We start from the raw sequence: 15,598 nt of genomic DNA on the forward strand, positions 1-15,598 counted from the left end.
CCTAAGTGACTTACAGTCATGCGTGTAATACATTTTACATCCGCGTGGTCCCGGGAATCGAACCCACTATCATACTGATGCCAGCACCGTGCTCGACCAACTGAAATAGAGGACTCTATCTTCAAGGTCACCTCATTCAGCCTCCATCTCTCCTCTTCCCTGCTAACGCCAACGGATTGGAAAAGTGACATGAGCATTGCTACACTATCTAGAACCAAAAAGGGTTCTTTGGCTGTCCCCACAGCAACCCTTTTGGTTCCAGGTAGAACCCGTTTGGGTTCTATGTAGAACCCTTTCCACAGAGTGTTCTACGTGGAACCCAGCCGCAGAACCCTTTTGGAACCCTTTTTTCTAAGAGTGTACAAAGTAGGCTAAAACATTTGAATTATTCAACTAGTTTTACTGTCTCTTCTGATTGGAGCCATTATAAGCCACCCAGGGTTGAAGCAGGGCTTCTATAAGGCCTACATGAACTGGAGGCAGAATGATGCTTGTCGTCGTCTGTAATAGATGTGTAATTCATTGGCTCAGAGCGTTACACTAGTTCTACCAAGCCCTAGATCAGTGTATAACTCTTTCCTAGACATGTCTGCATGGGATAACTGTTTTCAAATCAGTTTTCTCTGTCGTGAAAGCTCCTGGTAAGTCCTCCTCTCATCTTCTCAGAGGAGATGGAGAGATTTGGCCAGATGTTGCAGCCAGAGAGAGATGTAATCAGGTGGACTCTCTCTCTACATCCCCCTCCCTCTCTCTCTACATCCCCCTCCCTCTCTCTCTCTACATCCCCCTCCCTCTCTCTCTATATCCCCCTCCCTCTCTCTCTACATCCCGGCATTCTGGTCAGGCATTCTGCCACTGTGTACTCTCTGTTTAGGGTCAGTCACAGTGGTCAGGCATTCTGCCACTGTGTACTCTCTGTTTAGGACCAGTCACAGTGGTCAGGTATTCTGCCACTGTGTACTCTCTGTTTAGGACCAGTCACAGTGGTCAGGCATTCTGCCACTGTGTACTCTCTGTTTAGGACCAGTCACAGTGGTCAGGTATTCGGCCACTGTGTACTCTCTGTTTAGGACCAGTCACAGTGGTCAGGTATTCGGCCACTGTGTACTCTCTGTTTAGGGTCAGTCACAGTGGTCAGGCATTCTGCCACTGTGTACTCTCTGTTTAGGACCAGTCACAGTGGTCAGGTATTCGGCCACTGTGTACTCTCTGTTTAGGGTCAGTCACAGGGGTCAGGTATTCTGCCACTGTGTACTCTCTGTTTAGGGTCAGTCACAGGGGTCAGGTATTCTGCCACTGTGTACTCTCTGTTTAGGGTCAGTCACAGTGGACAGGTATTCTGCCACTGTGTACTCTCTGTTTAGGGCCAGTCACAGTGGTCAGGCATTCTGCCACTGTGTACTCTCTGTTTAGGGCCAGTCACAGTGGTCAGGTATTCTGCCACCGTGTACTCTCTGTTTAGGGCCAGTCACAGTGGTCAGGCATTCTGCCACTGTGTACTCTCTGTTTAGGGCCAGTCACAGTGGTCAGGCATTCTGCCACTGTGTACTCTCTGTTTAGGGCCAGTCACAGTGGTCAGGTATTCTGCCACTGTGTACTCTCTGTTTAGGGCCAGTCACAGTGGTCAGGCATTATGCCACTGTGTACTCTCTGTTTAGGGCCAGTCACAGTGGTCAGGCATTCTGCCACTGTGTACTCTCTGTTTAGGTCCAAATAGCATTCTAGTTTGCTCTGTTTTTTTTGGGGGGGGTTGATTATTTCCAGTGTGTCATAGTTACCTTTTTGCTTCCTCGTAATTTGGTCTCATTGTGTTGCCGTCCTGCGGGTCTGTTTGTGTTTGAACACAGCCAGCTGGCTGTTCATCTCCCGGTAGGTGAGGCCTATCAGACAGGCTGGTCCTCTGGGTCAACAGAACACTGGTGAAAACATGTGAGCATCACTTCCTTTTAGGTGGTTGTAGAATTGAACAAGTCTTATCTGGATGTTGATAACTAGTGGGAATAGTCCTCTTTCTGCTCTGCATGCTTTGCTTGGGGGTTTTGCGTTGTACACAATTAATATTTTTGCAGAATCCTGCAATTGGGTGTTTGTCACATTTTGTACATTCTTGGTAGGTGAGTGGGACCCAAGATCTCACAACCGTAAAGGGCAATGGGTTCTATAACTGATTGGAGTATTTTTAGCCAGATCCTAATTGGGATGTTGAGTTTTATGGTCCATTTGATGGTGTAGAAGTGTTCACAGTCTTGTGGAATTTACCCGTGGTGTTGGTGTTTAGGCCGAGGTCTGTGTAATTATTTGTGTGCTCCAGGGCAACAGTGTAGAATTTGTATTTGTCTCAGTCTCTCTCCCTCTACGTCAGAGTACAATAGTTAAATCTCTCTCTGTCGTAATGTGTTCATCACCAGAAAACAATCAAATCTGCTGTAAAACAGTCCCATCTTTCCTCTGCAGAACAGAGTGGAATCAGTCTTTGAAGACAGATTCTCTCTCATTTTCCTTCGGAGGATTTTCTCTCTCTCTCATTTTTTTCAGACTACTGTCACTTTTCTCTTTTTTCATTCAGTTATAATTTCCTTCTCCCCCCCCCTGTTTTCCAGAGTACAGTCGATTTGAAGCCAAAATCCTTCCCCCCTGTTTTCCAGAGTACAGTCGATTTGAAGCCAAACCCCCTGTTTTCCAAGTACCGATTTGAAGCCAAAATCCTTCCCCCCTGTTTTCCAGAGTACAGTCGATTTGAAGCCAAAATCCTTCCCCCCTGTTTTCCAGAGTACAGTCGATTTGAAGCCAAAATCCTCCCCCCCCCCCTGTTTTCCAGAGTACAGTCGATTTGAAGCCAAAATCCTTCCCCCTGTTTTCCAGAGTACAGTCGATTTGAAGCCAAAATCCCCCCCACCCCCGTTTTCCAGAGTACAGTCGATTTGAAGCCAAAACCCTCCCCCCTGTTTTCCAGAGTACAGTCGATTTGAAGCCAAAATCCTTCCCCCCTGTTTTCCAGAGTACAGTCGATTTGAAGCCAAACCCCCCTGTTTTCCAGAGTACAGTCGATTTGAAGCCAAAATCCTCCCCCCACCCCCTGTTTTCCAGAGTACAGTCGATTTGAAGCCAAAATCCTCCCCCCTGTTTTCCAGAGTACAGTCGGTTTGAAGCCAAAATCCTTTCTCCCCCCCCCTGTTTTCCAGAGTACAGTCGGTTTGAAGCCAAGATCCATGATCTACGTGAGCAGATGATGAACAGCAGTATCAGCAGTGGCTCTCTGCGGACCAGCCAGAAGAGAACTCTCTATGTCAGGTAATGATTACTCAATTAACCCCTTCATAACCTATGTCATGTACCTGATAAACCCGTGTGATCCTAACCCTTATGATAATGTCTACGGCTTCATCTTCTAACGTCTACACTGTTGTGAAGGAAGTGGACGGGTGATTGTAGCTGTCGCCCTGATAGGCAGCAGATTGCTTTCACCTACAGAGACGATATATACTAGTGTACAGTATATGATAATGTCTGTGATTAGTATTATTATGATATATACTAGTGTACAGTATATGATCATGTCTATGTGATTATATTAGTATTATTATGATATATACTAGTGTACAGTATATGATAATGTCTGTGATTAGTATTATTATGATATATACTAGTGTACAGTATATGATAATGTCTGTGATTATATTATTATGATATATACTAGTGTACAGTATATGATAATGTCTGTGATTAGTATTATTATGATATATACTAGTGTACAGTATATGATCATGTCTATGTGATTATATTAGTATTATTATGATATATACTAGTGTACAGTATATGATAATGTCTATGTGATTATATTAATATTATTATGATATATACTAGTGTACAGTATTCTAGCCCTGTATCCCGTTACCTGGAGACTGTTGTCTTTTACTGCCTGGGTACTTTCATAACCTTTACCTTCATGATGCTATCGATGCTACCATGACTGTGGCTTTCTGTCTGAGGAGAATCGAAAAGGGAAAACTTTATTGCCCACGTCGACATTGACAATATTCAACCCATTAAGGGCAGAGCTCAGGAGCACTGGCCCTTCGTGTCTTCTGTCTGTTTCCCCTGACAACCCCTCACACTGTAACACTGTGTCCCCTGACATAACCCCTCACACTAGACTACTGTCATAACCCCTCACACTAGACTACTGTCATAACCCCTCACGCTAGACTACTGACATAACCCCTCACACTAGACTACTGTCATAACCCCTCACACTAGACTACTGTCATAACCCCTCACACTAGACTACTGACATAACCCCTCACACTAGACTACTGTCATAACCCCTCACACTGGACTACTGTCATAACCCCTCACACTAGACTACTGACATAACCCCTCACGCTAGACTACTGACATAACCCTTCACACTAGACTACTGTCATAACCCCTCACACTAGACTACTGTCATAACCCCTCACACTAGACTACTGTCATAACCCCTCACACTAGACTACTGTCATAACCCCTCACACTAGACTACTGTCATAACCCCTCACACTAGACTACTGTCATAACCCCTCACACTAGACTACTGTCATAACCCCTCACACTAGACTACTGTCACACTGTAACACACTAGACTACTGACATAACCCCTCACACTAGACTACTGACATAACCCCTCACACTAGACTACTGTCATAACCCCTCACACTAGACTACTGTCATAACCCCTCACACTGGACTACTGTCATAACCCCTCACACTGGACTACTGTCATAACCCCTCACGCTAGACTACTGACATAACCCCTCACACTAGACTACTGACATAATCCCTCACACTAGACTACTGACATAACCCCTCACACTAGACTACTGACATAACCCCTCACACTGTAACACTGTGTCCCCTGACATAACCCCTCACACTAGACTACTGACATAACCCCTCACACTAGACTACTGACATAACCCCTCACACTAGACTACTGACATAACCCCTCACACTAGACTACTGACATAACCCCTCACACTAGACTACTGTCATAACCCCTCACACTAGACTACTGACTTAACCCCTCACACTAGACTACTGTCATAACCCCTCACACTAGACTACTGTCATAACCCCTCACACTAGACTACTGTCATAACCCCTCACACTAGACTACTGTCATAACCCCTCACACTAGACTACTGACATAACCCCTCACACTAGACTACTGACATAATCCCTCACACTAGACTACTGACATAACCCCTCACACTGTAACACTGTGTCCCCTGACATAACCCCTCACACTAGACTACTGACATAACCCCTCACACTAGACTACTGTCATAACCCCTCACACTAGACTACTGACATAACCCCTCACACTAGACTACTGACATAACCCCTCACACTGTAACACTGTGTCCCCTGACATAACCCCTCACACTAGACTACTGTCACACTGTAACACACTAGACTACTGTCATAACCCCTCACACTAGACTACTGACATAACCCCTCACACTAGACTACTGACATAACCCCTCACACTAGACTACTGTCATAACCCCTCACACTAGACTACTGACATAACCCCACACACTAGACTACTGTCATAACCCCTCACACTAGACTAATGTCATAACCCCTCACACTAGACTACTGACATAACCCCTCACACTAGACTACTGTCATAACCCCTCACACTAGACTACTGTCATAACCCCTCACACTAGACTACTGACATAACCCCTCACACTAGACTACTGTCATAACCCCTCACACTAGACTACTGACATAACCCCTCACACTAGACTACTGTCATAACCCCTCACACTGGACTACTGTCACACTGTAACACACTAGACTACTGTCATAACCCCTCACACTAGACTACTGACATAACCCCATACACTAGACTACTGACATAACCCCTCACACTAGACTACTGACATAACCCCTCACACTAGACTACTGACATAACCCCTCACACTAGACTACTGACATAACCCCTCACACTAGACTACTGTCATAACCCTCACACTAGACTACTGTCATAACCCCTCACACTGGACTACTGACATAACCCCTCACACTAGACTACTGACATAACCCCTCACACTAGACTACTGACATAATCCCTCACACTAGACTACTGACATAACCCCTCACACTAGACTACTGACATAACCCCTCACACTAGACTACTGACATAACCCCTCACACTAGACTACTGACATAACCCCTTACACTAGACTACTGTCATAACCCCTCACACTAGACTACTGTCATAACCCCTCACACTGGACTACTGACAACCCCTCACACTAGACTACTGACATAACCCCTCACACTAGACTACTGACATAATCCCTCACACTAGACTACTGACATAACCCCTCACACTAGACTACTGACATAATCCCTCACACTAGACTACTGACATAACCCCTCACACTAGACTACTGTCATAACCCCTCACACTAGACTACTGACATAACCCCTCACACTAGACTACTGACATAACCCCTCACACTAGACTACTGACATAATCCCTCACACTAGACTACTGACATAACCCCTCACACTAGACTACTGACATAACCCCTCACACTAGACTACTGACATAACCCCTCACACTAGACTACTGACATAACCCCTCACACTAGACTACTGTCATAACCCCTCACACTAGACTACTGTCATAACCCCTCACATTGATGCCACAGAAGAGAGAAGATGATGACGTGCAGGTTCTAGGGAAAAAACGTGTTCTGTTTTGGGATATTGATTAGCGATTGTCAAGGATGCACAGAAATTCCAAAATAATTTTTAGTTCACAATGATTTGTTTGTAATTTGTGGTCTATAGGCTGAGGGCGCTTCATAAGCTGTTCATTTAACTAGGCAAGTCAGTTAAGAACAAATTCTTATTTACAATGACGGGCCTACCCCGGACGACGCTGGGCCAATTTTGAGCCGCCCTATGGGACTCCAAATCACGGCCGGATGTGATACAGCCTGGATTCAAACCAGGGACTGTAGTGACGCCTTTTCCACTGAGATGCAGTACCTTTTAGATCGCTCCGCCACTCAGAACCTCTTAAAGGGCCAGCAGCCTTCTTTTTGGGTATACAATTTTCAATTACAGCATTATTTAATCTGCAGTCATTCTTCTGCTATTTATTTTGTTACCAATTATATTTACATGTTAATATTATCTTCAAATTACAAGTATTATGTCATCTTTCAGCTAAATGCAATTCATTAGCTTCCAAATTGTTAAAACCCAAAGTGCATTGAGGGAATGTTTATTAAAAAAATAATAGATATTGGTTTGTTTCTAAACTTAGCAATGTGAATGCAAAAAGGACTCGGATCATAAAATAAGTGAAGTGAACTGGCAAAAGAGTTGAGTCCTCATTCAAAGGCAGTGTGAATACAAAAGAGTTGAGTCCTCATTCAAAGGCAGTGTGAATACAAAGAGTTGAGTCCTCATTCAAAGGCAGTGTGAATACAAAGAGTTGAGTCCTCATTCAAAGGCAGTGTGAATACAAAGAGTTGAGTCCTCATTCAAAGGCAGTGTGAATACAAAGAGTTGAGTCCTCATTCAAAGGCAGTGTGAATACAAAGAGTTGAGTCCTCATTCAAAGGCAGTGTGAATACAAAGAGTTGAGTCCTCATTCAAAGGCAGTGTGAATACAAAGAGTTGAGTCCTCATTCAAAGGCAGTGTGAAGTTAGTCCTCATTCAAAGCAGTGTGAAACAGACGGACCCCAGAGTTCACTTTAAAGAGGACTGACTGTGTGTGTGGGGGGGAGTTCACTTTAAAGAGGACTGACCAGAGTTCACCCCAGAGTTCACTTTAAAGAGGACTGACTGTGTGTGTGTGGGGGGGGGTTACCCCCAGAGTTCACTTTAAAGAGGACTGACTGGGGGGGGGGGGGTTACCCCCAGAGTTCACCCCCAGAGTTCACTTTAAAGAGGACTGAGATTTTTTAATAAAAATGTAAAAAAGGACTATGTGTGAAAACAAATCAAATCAAATGTATTTATATAGCCCTTCGTACATCAGCTGATATCTCAAAGTGCTGTACAAAACACCCTTAGGCAACACCACAAACACCCACACACACACATATACATTTTCTCCACCATCTGAAGTGAACAGATCCTCTGCACTGATACATTGACTGATGTTAGAGAAGCCATTGTCCTTTATGTTGACTGGAGCCCTGATATGGCTGGTCTTCCTCCTTTATGATGTTGACATACAACTGATAATAGAGGCTAGTTTGATTTGTCCATTCAGTATACTGGAGAAGGATGTAGAGAAGGCCTCTCCTACAGTATACTGGAGAAGGATGTAGAGCAGGCCTCTCCTACAGTACACTGGAGAAGGATGTAGAGCAGGCCTCTCCTACAGTATACTGGAGAAGGATGTAGAGCAGGCCTCTCCTACAGTATACTGGAGAAGGATGTAGAGAAGGCCTCTCCTACAGTATACTGGAGAAGGATGTAGAGCAGGCCTCTCCTACAGTACACTGGAGAAGGATGTAGAGCAGGCCTCTCCTACAGTATACTGGAGAAGGATGTAGAGCAGGCCTCTCCTACAGTATACTGGAGAAGGATGTAGAGCAGGCCTCTCCTACAGTACACTGGAGAAGGATGTAGAGCAGGCCTCTCCTACAGTATACTGGAGAAGGATGTAGAGCAGGCCTCTCCTACAGTACACTGGAGAAGGATGTGGAGCAGGCCTCTCCTACAGTATACTGGAGAAGGATGTGGAGCAGGCCTCTCCTACAGTATACTGGAGAAGGATGTAGAGCAGGCCTCTCCTACAGTATACTGGAGAAGGATGTAGAGCAGGCCTCTCCTACAGTATACTGGAGAAGGATGTAGAGCAGGCCTCTCCTACAGTATACTGGAGAAGGATGTAGAGCAGGCCTCTCCTACAGTATACTGGAGAAGGATGTGGAGCAGGCCTCTCCTACAGTATACTGGAGAAGGATGTGGAGCAGGCCTCTCCTACAGTATACTGGAGAAGGATGTGGAGCAGGCCTCTCCTACAGTATACTGGAGAAGGATGTACACTGGAGAAGGATGAGAGCAGGCCTCTCCTACAGTATACTGGAGAAGAAGGATGTGGAGCAGGCCTCTCCTACAGTATACTGGAGAAGGATGTAGAGCAGGCCTCTCCTACAGTATACTGGAGAAGGATGTAGAGCAGGCCTCTCCTACAGTATACTGGAGAAGGATGTAGAGCAGAGCAGGCCTCTCCTACAGTACACTGGAGAAGGATGTAGAGCAGGCCTCTCCTACAGTATACTGGAGAAGGATGTAGAGCAGGCCTCTCCTACAGTATACTGGAGAAGGATGTAGAGCAGGCCTCTCCTACAGTATACTGGAGAAGGATGTAGAGCAGGCCTCTCCTACAGTACACTGGAGAAGGATGTAGAGCAGGCCTCTCCTACAGTACACTGGAGAAGGATGTAGAGAAGGCCTCTCCTACAGTATACTGGAGAAGGATGTAGAGCAGGCCTCTCCTACAGTATACTGGAGAAGGATGTAGAGCAGGCCTCTCCTACAGTATACCGGAGAAGGATGTGGAGCAGGCCTCTCCTACAGTATACTGGAGAAGGATGTAGAGCAGGCCTCTCCTACAGTACACTGGAGAAGGATGTGGAGCAGGCCTCTCCAGTATACAGTGGAGCATACTGGAAGGAAGGAGGCCTCTCCTACAGTATACTGGAGAAGGATGTGGAGCAGGCCTCTCCTACAGTATACTGGAGAAGGATGTGGAGCAGGCCTCTCCTACAGTATACTGGAGAAGGATGTAGAGCAGGCCTCCTACAGTATACTGGAGAAGGATGTAGAGCAGGCCTCTCCTACAGTATACCGGAGAAGGATGTGGAACAGGCCTCTCCTACAGTATACTGGAGAAGGATGTAGAGCAGGCCTCAGTCCTGGAGCACAGTATACTGGAGAAGGATGTAGAGCAGGCCTCTCCTACAGTACTGGAGAACTGGAGAAGGATGTAGAGCAGGCCTCTCCTACAGTATACTGGAGAAGGATGTAGAGCAGGCCTCTCCTACAGTATACTGGAGAAGGATGTGGAGCAGGCCTCTCCTACAGTATACTGGAGAAGGATGTAGAGCAGGCCTCTCCTACAGTATACTGGAGAAGGATGTAGAGCAGGCCTCTCCTACAGTATACTGGAGAAGGATGTAGAGCAGGCCTCTTCCTACAGTATACTGGAGAAGGATGTAGAGCAGGCCTCTCCTACAGTATACCGGAGAAGGATGTGGAGCAGGCCTCTCCTACAGTATACCGGAGAAGGATGTGGAGCAGGCCTCTCCTACAGTATACCGGAGAAGGATGTAGAGCAGGCCTCCTGTAGGTTTTCATTCCAACCATAGTTGTAACTAACCTGATTCAGCTTATCAACAAGCTAATTATTAGTTTCTAGTTTTATTAGTCGTGTGTGTACGGGATACACATGATATACACCATCAAACTAAATGCTTACTCGCAGGTTACTTCTCGACAATGAAACAACAATTACAAATAATAATTAAAAACAAATAAGAATACGAACATAAAGTAAATTTCTCAGCAGAATAGAATAAAGTATAATAAAGGAAGTCACAATTTATAGTCTAGTATTTACATGTGTTTTGAGGAAGGGGGTATTTTGGGGGGCAAGTGTTTAAATTGAGCAGTATGTACCTTTTCTTCATAATTACCTACAGGTAGCAGCAGTGATGTGTGTGTTGTAGGGCTGGGCGATATGGCCTAAAAATCTGATCTAGATTTTCTTTCAAATTTATGTTTTTCTTTTTTATGTTTTCTCTTAATCAGCTTTGTTGTAATCAGCTTTGTGCAATTTAAAGGTCAAAATACACTGCATTTCAAACAGTCATGAATAATCGAATGAATTCAGGTCTTGTGAAGTTATACCTAGGCTAAATATACAATGCATTCGGGAAGGTATTCAGACCCCTTCACTTTTTCCACATTTCTTTACGTTACAGCCTCATTCTAAAATTGATTGATTAATATATTTATCCCCCATCAATCTACACACAATACCCCAAGCAAAAACAGTTTTTTTTAAATATATTTGCAAATGTATTAAAAAATTTCAAAAATGATATCACATTTACGTAAGTATTCAGACCCTTTACTCAGTACTTTATTGAAGCACCTTTGGCAGCGATTACAGCGTAGAGTCTTCTTAGGTATGATGCTACAAGCTTGGCACAACTGTATTTGGGTAGTTTCTCCCATTCTTCTCTGCAGATCCTCTCAAGCTCTGTCAGGTTGGATGGGGAGCGATGCTGCACAGCTATTTTCAGGTCTCTCTAAAGATGTTTGATAGGGTTCAAGTCCGGGCTCTGGCTGGGCCACTCAAGGACATTCAGAGACTTGTCCTGAAGCCACTCCTGCGTTGTCTTGGCTGTGTGCTTAGGGTTGTTATCCTGTTGGAAGGTGAACCTTCACCCCAGTCTGAGGTCCTGAGTGCTCTGGAGCAGGTTTTCATCAAGGATCTCTCTGTACTTTGCTCTGTTCATCTTTCCCTCGATCCTGACTAGTCTCCCAGTCCCTGACGCTGAAAAACATCCCCACAGCATGATTCTGCCACCACGCTTCACGGTAGGGATGGTTCCAGGTTTCCTCCAGATGTGACGCTTGGCATTCAGGCCAAAGAGTTCAATCTTGGTTTCATCAGACCAGATAATCTTGTTTCTTATGGTCTGAGAGTCTTTAGGTGCCTTTTGGCAAACTCCAAGTGGGCTGCCATGAGCCTTTTACTGATGAGTGACTTCCGTCTGGCCACTCTCCCGTAAAGGCCTGATTGGTGAAGTGCTGCAGAGATGGTTGTCCTTCTGGAAGTTCTCCCATCTCAACAGAGGAACTTTGGAACTCTGTCAGAGTGACCATTGGGTTCTTGGTCACCTCCAGGGCCCTTCTCCCCCGATTGCTCAGTTTGGACGCGGGCGGCCAGCTCTTGGAGAAGTTTTGGTGGTTCCAAACTACTTCCATTTAAGAATGATGGAGGCCACTGTGTTCTTGGGGACTTTTAATGCTGCATCCATCTTTTTGTACCCTTCCCCAGATCTGTGCCTCGACACAATCCTGTCTGGGAGCTCTACGGACAATTCCTTCGACCTCATAGCTTAGTTTTTTGCTCTGACATGCACTGTCAACTGTGGGACCTTTATATAGACAGGTGTGTGCCTTCCCAAATCATGTACAATCAATTTAATTTACTACAGGTGGACTCCAAATCAAGTTGATGATCAATGGAAACAGGATGCACCTGAGCTAAATTTCAAGTTTCATAGCAAGTGATCTGAATACTTATGAAAATGGGGTGTTTTTGTTCTTAGTAAATTTGCAAATATTTATAAAAAAAAAAAAAAAAAAAAAAGTTTTTGCTTTGTCATTATGGGGTATTGTGTATAGATTGATGATGGACATTTTTTATTTAATCAATTTTAGAATAAGGCTGTAACGTAACAAAATATAATATAAGTGAAGGGGTCTGAATACTTTCTGAATGCGCTCTGTGGGTGTGTGTGAGTGCAGAGCATCAGACCAGTTCAAGTGTTCAGCAGTCTGATGGCTTGGAGATACCAACAGGCTCAGAGACAGTTTCTATCAGACCTCATGCTCCGATACCATCTGTCTGACGGTAAGGGAGGGAACAGCTCGTGGCTGGGGAGCAGGTGTCCTGGATGGCTGGGGGGCATGGTCCCAGAGATGTACTGGGCTGTCTTCACCACCCGCTGGAGGGCTTTGCGGTCGTGGACGGAGCAATTCCCGTACCAGGCCGTGATGCAATCGGTCAGGACGCTCTCGATGGTGCAGCAGTCCACTCGGTTAGCTTAGGGTTGGAGTGAAAACCTACAGGACGGTAGCTCTCCAGGAACAGGGTTGGACTGAAAATCTACAGGGCGGTAGCTCTCCAGAAACAGGGTTGGACTGAAAACCTACAGGGCGGTAGCTCTCCAAGAAAAGGGTTGGACTGAAAACCTACAGGACGGTAGCTCTCCCGGAACAGGCTTGGAGAGTCCTGATATAGAGGGATATGTGGAGAAGGATGCAGTCCCAGTGGTTTGATTCCCTCTCTCTCTAACAGGATTAGTCTCTCTGCTAGGGGATGTTCAGGAGAATGAAACTCAAACCAGTTCCTAAAACCATCCTTCTTACTTTGCGCTGACACATACTTCCAGCAACAGAAAATATACTGCATTATGGAAATCCAAGCTTTGCAGAATTATTTTATTTTACAGCCCTCTAGAACTGCATGCATAAAATTAGCACTCCATGTCACATAGGGAAGTCATAGCAAACACACAACCAAGGGCTAGTATTCCACTGCTCAAACATCTAGCCTAAGTTATTTTTTTTAATATATATATTTTTTTATTTAGCTTTTATTTAACTAGGCAGGCAAGTCCGTTAAGAACTAATTCTTATTTACAATGACAGTCCTAGGAATAGTGGGTTAACTGCCTTGTTTACACCTTGTCAAGTCGGGGGACTCGATCTAGCAACCTTTCGGTTACTGGCCCAACGCTCTAACCACTAGGCTACCGGCCTCTGTGGGTTTAATTAACAACATCTCCACATTAGAATAACTCAATCCCAACCTTGGGGGCCAACGTTTTGTGGGGGGCTTTCTTGATTTGAAGGGTAAAAAAAATATATAGATGGATTGTTCATACCGATCTATAAAATATAAAATAAAAAAGTAGATATCTGTGATGCTTTAGGCTAAGCTGAGCTACGACCTTCTAAAGTCGAGGATTCAAAGACATTTTTTTCAATGTGTATTTAATATAGGCTATCTCAATAAACAATCATTAAAAAGTGGGAGACGGCATGACATTTTTTTTTATGTGAAAAGAGGTGGGTGGGGGGGGGGCTGTATATGTCCCAGAGGCCTCTACAGAGGAACAATTATTACAGGAGAGTTTGGGTCAGTTCCCTTTAAGGCCTGCCCTCAGGTGTATCTTGTAGCATCTACTTTTCTAGTCTTCCAGCTGTGTTGTCGTCCATCTCATTACTGCAGAGGAGAGGCTAGAAAACAGAGAACCACACATTTCAATTAGCTGCTTTTTTACCCTGGCTGTTTTAATGCTCCTGGCTCTGGCAGCTGTACTACAGTCAGATTTAGTCTTCCCTTTAATAGCGTACGTAGAGATGGAAACACAGAGGAAGCCTGACTGGCTCGGTGGATGATCTCATAGCAGACAAGAGACAATTATTTACACTCTTCTGTTTTATTGATGGTTAAAAACACAAACTGAGAAAGGCCTGTAGAATCCTGGAATGGCCCGTTTGATGTCTTTTGTAATGATATGGAGCTGGGGCTGTGTGTGTTCCTGTAAGGACCTGTATCAAGATATTTATTTCACTCAGAGTGGAAGTGTTTGTGCTCAGTACTGAACGGGAAGAGGATCCCCACCGCTCAATTAGAGTAAAATATGCTATTCATAAACATTGTTCTTATCAGACTACACTAACATGATGCACCGTGGGTTATTATCAGACTATGATGATGATGCAACATGGGTTAGAATGTTAAAGTTATTACTGAGTAATTGCAATGTTAAGGTTATTACTGATCATTGTTCTCAATGCTCGTTTAACGTGGTAACCACATCTTTCATTTAAATACCATCATTGAATTGTTGCTATGATTATTACAGTAGAAAGGCATGGTACACTACACTAACATGCTTTCTGTTTTCTCTACAGTACCTTCAGTATGTGGACTTTACATTTTTCTGACCTAGACACTGTTTTTCCTAGTATTCTTGCTTTCTCAGCTCCATCTGTCCTAGTGCTGCAGTACAGCCCTGTTTTATTGATGAAAAACAGACACAGGGATGAGGCAGTACTGCCCTGTTTAATTGATGAAGGACAGACACAGGGACGAGGCAGTACAGCCCTGTTTTATTGATGATGGACAGACACAGGGTCGAGGCAGTACAGCCCTGTTTTATTAATGAAGGACAGACACAGGGTCGAGGCAGTACAGCCCTGTTTTATTAATGAAGGACAGACACAGGGACAAGGTAGTACAGCCCTGTTTTATTGATGGACAGACACGGGGACGAGGCAGTACAGCCCTGTTTTATTAATGAAGGACAGACACGGGGACGAGGCAGTACAGCCCTGTTTTATTAATGAAGGACAGACACAGGGACGAGGCAGTACAGCCCTGTTTTATTGATGAAGGACAGACACAGGGACGAGGCAGTACAGCCCTGTTTTATTAATGAAGGACAGACACAGGGACGAGGCAGTACAGCCCTGTTTAATTGATGAAGGACAGACACAGGGACGAGGCAGTACAGCCCTGTTTTATTAATGAAGGACAGACACAGGGACGAGGCAGTACAGCCCTGTTTTATTAATGAAGGACAGAAACAGGGACGAGGCAGTACAGCCCTGTTTAATTGATGAAGCACAGACACAGGGATGAGGCAGTACAGCCCTGTTTTATTGATGGACAGACATGGAGATGAGGCAGTACAGCCCTGTTTTATTGACGATGGAAAGACACGAGGATGAGGCAGTACAGCCCTGTTTAATTGATGATGGACA

The 15,598-nt window shown here is 44.7% G+C and overlaps 1 protein-coding gene across 12 annotated transcripts in view; it reads left to right on the top strand.

Moving 5' to 3' along the window:
- LOC115119585 (disks large homolog 1-like) overlaps window positions 1–15,598 on the top strand; it is a 340,988-nt gene that overhangs the window by 280,702 nt on the left and 44,688 nt on the right. For all 12 annotated transcript variants that reach the window (XM_065009266.1, XM_065009267.1, XM_065009268.1 and 9 more), the window contains one exon: window positions 3,183–3,291. In XM_065009266.1, coding sequence (XP_064865338.1) covers window positions 3,183–3,291 — 109 coding nt within the window. The remainder of the gene's footprint in view (window positions 1–3,182; window positions 3,292–15,598) is intronic.

The sequence above is a fragment of the Oncorhynchus nerka genome, linkage group LG24 (genome assembly GCF_034236695.1).
Source record: "Oncorhynchus nerka isolate Pitt River linkage group LG24, Oner_Uvic_2.0, whole genome shotgun sequence".
NCBI classification, from domain to species: Eukaryota; Metazoa; Chordata; class Actinopteri; order Salmoniformes; family Salmonidae; genus Oncorhynchus; species Oncorhynchus nerka.